This window comes from Dermacentor silvarum, chromosome 3, assembly GCF_013339745.2.
Source record: "Dermacentor silvarum isolate Dsil-2018 chromosome 3, BIME_Dsil_1.4, whole genome shotgun sequence".
In the NCBI taxonomy this organism is placed as follows: domain Eukaryota; kingdom Metazoa; phylum Arthropoda; class Arachnida; order Ixodida; family Ixodidae; genus Dermacentor; species Dermacentor silvarum.
Window position 1 is genome coordinate 223,714,856 of NC_051156.1, and position 8,602 is coordinate 223,723,457.

The following is an 8,602-nucleotide window of genomic DNA, read 5'->3' on the forward strand; positions in this document are numbered from 1 at the left end:
ACACTCAAAAACCAATGGAATGGAAGGAAAAGTCTAAAGGTCAATGGTTGAAGTCATAGTCATGAGCATGGCTATAGGCATTCGCCTTAAGGTCTCCTAGGCGTTGCTAAAAGGACTCCTGAGGACTCATAACGTGAATGTCATGACATGCGTGTCATGTAGGTAATGAAAAAGCCGCCTACGTCTTGGTGCTCTCATGGTCGTTTCGGTAACTTGGTAGCTCCCCGCACACTGCTTCGCATAACACGGATTCCCAGAGGGCGAGGGATCTGTCGGCTTTCGTCTCAGGAGAACAGCCGTAAGAGAGAACGCTTAGAATGCATTGCTGTTGAACAACTTGTCTCAATCTATGCTAGCGGCTACGTTCCGAGCGCGTCCCTGTTCTAAATTCACCAATAACATTACGAGATGAAGCTCCCTGTGTGGTCTTTCCGGTGTAGATTAGGTTTAGATGTAATGGTCCTTGCTTATTTGACATTATATTTTGGTGTTATTATACAATTTGAACTAGGCTGACGCATGACATAAGGATAGAGAGAGAGAGAGAGAGAGAGAAGTCATAAGGAAAGGCAGGGAGGTTAACCAGGATGAGCCCGGTAAGAGTAGAGAAAATTAAAACGACTGCTTTCCTGGTGCGGTAAAAAACATCGCCGGGGAGTTAGGACAGAAAGAAATAACGGCAGGCAAGACTGACACCCGGTTGTTTACTCCACTGCTAGAGGAAAGAGGGAGAATAAATAAGAGGAGTTTAACTGCTAGAGGAAAGAGGGAGAATAAATAAGAGGAGTTTAACTGCTAGAGGAAAGAGGGAGAATAAATAAGAGGAGTTAAAAAAAAAACGTAGTTTTTTTTTTTTAAAGAAAGTAACTGGAACGCCCCTAATGCATTTCTCCGCAAAGTTCTGGCATTAATATCTCGAAACTGGTGTCATCCTGAGAATTCGTTCCAAGTGGATGCTCCTTGCGAACACCACGGCTAGAATTTGTAAATTGTAATATGGGCCATGAGGTAATTAGTTAGAAACTCAAGTAATGAATGTTTGTTAATTAGTCGATTGTGCACTTATATTGATTGTGCGAGTAATATCCGCCTCTTCGAGTAGACCAGCTCATGAACTAGAATTGTGCTATCTACCACAGGCAACCTTTAACAATTATTAAAAGTGTTCGCTGAAACACCCTGAATATTGAACTAATATTTATATCATAGTAATAAATTCTGCGAAATTACATAAAAATAGGGGGGGGGGGGGTATTCAAAATTTCGAACACGAATTCGAAAATTAACTATTCGGCATATGCGAATATTCGAAAATAACCAAATATTTCGCGACAACCGACTGTCAAAGTCTAGTTACTGTTCTCCGTCTGCTAAACAAAGTATCGCTAATTATCAGAAGTGTGATACCGACAAACGTTTCCGAAACAATGCAGAAATCAAGTAGAAAATGCAAGTATTGTTCTCGGCTGCAGCGCGGCAGCCTGCTAACAGCCTGCGATTTTTATTGTAGTCTGTCATTTAGGGCTTCAGGCAGTCTAGCTGTATAGTAGTTTTATCTTTTACACTACAGCCACTGATATGTTTTTTCTTGCAACGGGCCCTTTTACATGTGTCTGCGGCAGGCAAGTTCTTCGGTAGCTTTTCTTCTTTTTCCGCAGCTTGCGATCTTTTTTTGGCACCCATTTTAGCGTTTTTGGTAAGCTAGTCATGGAACAACCTTTCTTTTTTTTTTTTCTTGTAGAGTTTGTTAGAAACCAAGCTAACAAGTCGTTGAGATGCTATTCATCCGTTTTTTTTTTTGTAATGACAATTAGCGATGTTATGTTTAAAATTTATCCCTTGTCCCTGATAGTTAGCTGTCTTTTTTACACTTGTGAGCACAGGCGTAGGGACCTAACTACACCGAAATAAATATTCCTGCTGTGAATATGTGCGTCTGCGCTTAACTATTCAATATTCAATTTTGATATTAGATGATTGATATTCGTATTCGAGAAAAATTATATTCGCCCACTTCTAGATAAAAGTGTTGTTTAGATAAATAAGCTGTCGCTTTATCTTCTTTGTGATGTGCGCGTCTTCCTTTCTGTAGGGTATAATAATGCGTGCTGTATTTATCGCCGGGGTTGACGAGGCTGCCTAACGACGCCAAAGTAACGTCGATGCGTGTAGGTTATATTTATTTAGAGCAAATTTATAGCTTTATGGAGTTTTATGTTGGCAGCTGTTTGGTCAAAGACTTAGGCAATTATTTTTCTTCAGGACAGGTCAAAAAATTTACTCTGCGGCCCAATTTTTCCTATATGAAAATATTTGACGCAGACGATCATGGTGCACCATGCCTATTATGATTTCTTTTGTGGGTCAATGTGGCGAGGTTGCTTTGTGGTCACTTCAATACGTTTATAGAAGATGCGTAAAAGAACCATATTGACTGTTTTATTGATTCCCTAAGATAACGTAAGATTCCCTAAGATAACGCAAGTGTACTGCTGGCAGCAGTACACTTGAGATGACCTTTAAATATACAGTTTCCTTACACCATTTTTGAAGTTCACGGTTTCTTTAGTCAAACTTTAAGCCGCCGGTGATAAGGCAGTTGCTGTGCCAAATGATCCTGGCTTTAAAGGCTCGATGCGTCGTCTTCAAGGTCACAGCTGGGAATTGTTCAACTCTGAGGCCAAACTGTTTCTGGAAGTGATGTCACGAGTGAAATTTCCCACGCTTTGGATGTGCTATAACACTGCTATGAAGAACGCACCCTCAACTATACGGGGTGATCATTTTTAAGTTTCCCGGAATATTTAAAAATTCCCCGTGGCAGGTAGCGTAATTCTCGTCCATGAGCTGCATTATTCGAACAGGCGGACATTACTAGCACGAGAAATCGAAACACGTATTGAACTAATTAACAAACGTTCACTAATGAACGTTTTAATTAGTTATTTTATGGCATATGTTGAAATTTACTAATTGTAGCTGGTGAGGTTGCAAGATGTAACCACTTGAAATCAACCTCCAGGATGACACCAGTTTCGAGACATTATTTCTCAAAGTGTGGGACGAAATACATGGGCGTTCCAGTTACTTTTGTGCTTCAATGCATAAAACAGTATTTGTTTAAAAAAGTAAGTGGAACAACAATGCATTTTCACGGCGAGTTCAGTGGCGCATATCCCCAAACTGGTGTCATTCTGAAAATTCATTTCAAGTGGATACGTCTCGCAAATTCACAGGCTACAATTAACAAAATGCGATATGTAACGTAGAGCAATTATTTAAGAAGTTAATTAATGGCGGTTTTTAATAGTTGAATATGTGTTTCAATACCTCGTGCAAGTATTGTCCGCCTCCCTTAATAACCCAGGTGAATGACTAGAATTACGTTATCTGCAACAGGCGATTTTTAATAATTCCGGAAAACTTACAAATGATCCCACCGTATATAGCCCGCCAGCAAACCTTAATGGAGCGAAATTACGCAGTGTCATCTACAATATTTTAGCAAGTTTTCTTTTTTTTTTTTTCCTGTTCATTTTCCGTGCTGATATATAGAGCACTTGGCGACTGAATCGTGTGATATGTAAAAAACTATGTGGAATTGTCATTGCGACGTCGTTGTTGGCAATGACATTCGATGGCGATGCCGCTGCTTTTGACGTTGTTTTCCACCAACTTCCGCGGTGGCTCAGTTGGCTAAGGCGTTGCGCTCCTGCGCACGAGGTCACGGTATCGAATCCCGGCCGCGGCGGCCGCATTTCTATGGAGGCGAAATGCAAAAACACCCGTGTGCTTGCGTTGTAGTGTACGTTAAAGAACCCCAGGTGGTCAAAATTAATCCGGAGCCCTCCACTACGGCTTGCCTCATAATCAGAACTTGTTTTGGCACGTAAAACCCCAGGAAAAAAGAAAAGACCTTCCGCATCCCATTGTGGTCATGTGTCATGTTTGAGGCTCATCACCATCATCGTCATCTGCGCCGATCTTGTGCCGTCGACGCTGCTTCCGCGAGCATGATGACGAAGAATTACACGCCAACACACCACCATCTTCTTCTCAATAACAAATTCTGTGCGATGCCCATAATGCCATACTCGTCCGATACAGTATTGCTTGTTCTGGCCTCCGATATAACAGACACTACCACTCTCTCTAACAGTCTGTGTGGTCCGCAATACCTTTCACTATTTGCCCGTCATTGTTGTTGCGTTTTAGCGCAGTGGTTGGCGCGCCCGACTCCCAAATGCGTATGGCGGCAAAGACGTGTGCTCGAACCCCAGTGGTGGTGGCTGCGGGCAACGCCTTCTTTTTCTCCGCCCAATAGCGCTTGTGAAGTTGGAGTTGAGGACGCTTTGTTAACGACGAAAAACTAACGCCGCCGACGACAAGGTCATCGATGGAATGCATCGGGTCGGTACACTTCAATAACCGCAGTAGGGCGAGAATTACTTTCTGCGCCAGCGAAGGATCTGGCCACGGTCCAAGAATGTTCATCTGAGAAAATGTTCTCAAGTCCAGCCGGTTTAACGCTGTTTGGAAAGAAAGCTGCACTGCTCATTAAATTGAGGAGAGGTTCACAACGGGTCCTTGGAATTTCGGACATCCATGACAGGCGTACGTTAGTGTATCGTTTATCCTAGTACAGAAAGAAAATGCGCTCGTAAACATCCCATGCAAAAAGAAGAAAGACATTGGATTACATGCTACCAATAATAGCACGAGAGAAACACAACAAAGAGAAAGGAAAACTTCAGGGCCAAATCTTGTTTCAGTAGGACCCAGGTTGCTGTAAGGTTTCAGGAAACACACGCGCAGATAGAGAGAATTAATATATATATATATATATATATATATATATATATATATATATATATAAACTGAATTTTTAAGTGGGCCAAGCGTATTTAGAACAATCAGAAGCACAACTTCGCGGTTTATTTACCCAACAGTTTCGGTCGGTGGACCGACCTTTTTCAAGGTGGACCGACCCTTGAAAAAGGTCTGTCCACCGACCGAAACTGTTGGGTAAATAAACCTAAGATAACCGCGAAGTTGTGCTTCTGATTTTTCTATATATATATATATATATATATTATGGGGTTTTACGAGCCCAACCCACGCCATAGTGGGGGACTCTGGAATAATTTCGACCACCTGGGGTTCTATAACGTGCACCTAAATCTAAGTACACGGGTATTTTCGCATTTCGCCTAAATCGAAATGCGGCCGCCGTGGCCGGGATTTGATCCCGCGACCTCGTGCTCAGCAGCTCAACGCCATAGCCACTAAGCAACCGCGGCGGGGAGAAAGAGAATAAAGTCAAAAGGGAAAGGCAGGGTGGTTAACCAGGCTGAGCCCTGTAGGCTACCCTGCACTGGGGGAGGGGGGAAATGGATTGATAGAGGAACGCACCCGCAGATATACTGATGGGCGTGGCACATAAATGGAGTGAGACAAGCCTAACGCCTTTTCAGAAGCGGTGCTACGGAGGAAACGTAATGGAGCTACGAAGGAAATCTACGCGGAGCGTCTTGTTCTTGTTCTGGGGGAGCCAAACTCGAAATCTCCGCCATACTAGAGCGGACAACCAGCTGTATAATTAATTGTTAACCCTAAGGAGCACGCGGAATAAACCTAACCATCTTATAGGGAGAGGAGGTAACTGCATACACATTGGGTTAGGCGGGCAGCATGGCGCGAGCAATGCAGACGACGGGACAAGAGATGTGCGCACAGCACAGATGCGCCATATTATCGACATCACGCCCCCTCTGCAGGCGCCGTTCGCCATGTTGGACGTAAACTAACTATCATAATTCTGCTTGTAACTCTCACGTAAATAGGCAGGCTTATTTGCAAAATACCGCGCAACAAATTATGCGGTATAAGTTGAAATATATCTCGTTTTTTATTTTTTTCTTATTTTAATGAGTGGGAGGAGTTGCCCACTTTTTGTGACACAGCTCGGTTGCCTTATTTCCGTTTGTTGTGCAGTAAGAAAAAAAATGAATGCTTTAACGTGCCTAACACGCCCTTATTTTAGGTTAGGTGTGTTTGGCCCTAACGTAGGCCCAAATGTATGGCCCTAACCATCGAAGGGTAAAATATCGTATAAATATCATCCTTTGCTGCAATAGAATGCGGCTATAGGTAATGCGTCCATGCAAAACGGAGACCTTAATAAGCACTTGTTTTCGTAACTGGTGGTAACAGAAATAAGGCTTGCGCGAATAGGACGCGATAAACATCATCCATGACCTACCGCTAGAGACAGCGCGCACGTTTAACAAGAACTTTGGACGCCGCTCATGTTGAGCGGTTAACACGAAAAGTTCCTGACTCTATCAGTTGACAAGCGACAGCGCTTTGGCCATTCCACAAACGCCCGTACAGGCACATTAACCGCCGCATGGGCAAACAATTGCCGAAGTATGACAATAATTACATTAACCACTTGAGGACAGCAGTATTCTTAAGAAAAAACTATTACGGCTCTGCGGGCTCAACCACGAAAGCGCTTCCACTAAAATGCAAAAAAAAAAGTGCCCCTGTGAGATGACGTCAGAACACCTGGAGGGCAGTTAGGTTGTTACATCTCTAGAGAGAAATGCAATGGCTTTGCGACAAAGCTGACCTTATGCGCGGCTTCTTATCCTTGTCGTTGTCCTCGTCTGCAGAGTCTGAGTCGCTGTCATCGTCCCAGACGCTCTTGAAGGCTCCCTTGCGTCGGTTCACCAGTGTGGACTCGACTGTGCCGTACGATACGCCCGTGGTGGCCGCGTCCTTGAGCTCCATGTTGTCCGACATGGTGTCTCTTCTGTGGTTTCTATTTTTGTCGATTCACTGACACAGGTACAGGGATCCTCACACGCGTGAGAAGAAGATAGAAGAACTGCACCGGAGCTCGCAAGTACAGGTTAATTCAAACCTCGGTTCAAGAGGAATCAGATATGGGCAAGGAAGCTGCGCAGAGACAACGACGGCGACTGCGGCTCCGGCGCATTGGCTCGCTTTTTCGCGGAACGCAAAAGTGGAAAGAGATTTATTTCCTCTCTCTTCCCTTTTAAAAAGGGCGCTATGAGAGCACGTCGAAAGCCATGCAGCAAAGGCGGCGACGCAGCTGCGCGCTCGGCCCAAAGAGCGCAGCGGACGACGCCTGGCTGTGATGTGCGCGTCACATCCTGCCAGCTGTTCTATGCCCAGACCGAGTACACGCGCTGCCCGTCCACATCAGTCGCCGACCGGGGACATCACACTGCTGTGCCGATCACGGCGCGCGTATGACCTCCGCCAGTGTCTGAGCGCGCTTCGCGCGATGATATAGCATAGCGAACATGCCGATAAACGCACCGCCAGGCACCTGTGGAGTGCCGACCGAAAAACAGACCGAACGTCTTTATTGGAACGAAAAGATAGTAGACAACACTCTAGCTGAAAATTTTCATTTTAGAGCTGGGCCATGGCAACGTATGCGAGATGAGGGGAACGGATGGCCGGACAAATGAAGGGATGCTCAGGAAATGATCGGGCCTGGTGGGAGGACGTATGACACGTAGACGGAGAGCAACGGGGTCCTTTTATTGCGATAGCAATTATATGGACACTCAAAGCGGCTTTCAGCCGTCGGCGTCGTCGTCGCCGTCTCCACGAGGTTCCGTATGACGTCCAACGACGATGAAATCGAGCGCGCGAGGGACGCGCGCTTTCACGGGGAGCGAGCGCACGGCGGAGAGCAAACGCGCATTCTGCGCCGTGCTCCATGAAGGGCTGCAGAATTAAGCGTCTCTTTCCTCCTTTATAATCACCATATATATAGCACCTACGCGCAAAAGGTCATGAGCGCGCCGGTTTCCATTAGGCCAAGGACGCAAGAATGAAACGGGCGAATAATAGTGAGCCTTTCAAAAAAGTCAGTCTTTCGCGCCGTACTTCTTTTTAGGCACACGTATCCTGCACCATTCTTCCCTCGACAAACATCAATCATTGCCTGTGTTCTCGTGACGTCACTACGTCGTCGTCTGACAGTGCGCATTTGCAGTCTACATTTCCGACAAGTACAACGAGGTCGCGGGATCAAATCCTGGACACGGCGTCCGCATTTCGATGGGGGCGAAACGCGAGAACACCCGTGTACTTAGATTTAGGTGCACGGTAAGGAACCCCAGGTGGACCAAATCATTCCGGAATCCCCCACTACGGCATGCCTCATAATCAGATCGTGGTTATGGCACGTAAAACCCCATAATTATTAAATTAGACATTCCCACTTAGTTTGTGAACGGTGTAAAGGCATAAACATTGCATGTCATTAAAACTGGGACCAGCACGGTACATAAGCCAAAGCATTGCATGAGATTACGCTTTGCACAGGATAAAAATAAAGACAATTATACGCATCGCATTCAGTTTAGAATATCTAATTAACCGGTTCGCAGAAGTTTTGCTTCGTGCAAAGTGTGCGTTAAATCTGCATAATTTTTTGGGTATACCGTGGGCATAGTTCTACAGATGAGGATGATAAGCATATCACAAACCAGCAGAATGAACTTGTAATGAGCATGCATTTTGTCACTGACCTTCGTTTCCAGCCAGACTCGAATGA

The 8,602-nt window shown here is 45.0% G+C and overlaps 1 protein-coding gene across 1 annotated transcript in view; it reads right to left on the reverse strand.

Annotated features, from left to right (window-relative positions):
* The window catches only part of LOC119446768 (scoloptoxin SSD14), a 51,749-nt gene extending 44,652 nt beyond the window's left edge, over positions 1-7,097 (reverse strand). The window contains exon 1 of the mRNA XM_037711307.2: positions 6,635-7,097. Coding sequence (XP_037567235.1) covers positions 6,635-6,807 — 173 coding nt within the window. The 5' untranslated portion in view covers positions 6,808-7,097. The remainder of the gene's footprint in view (positions 1-6,634) is intronic.
* Between the last annotated feature and the right edge of the window lie 1,505 nt (positions 7,098-8,602).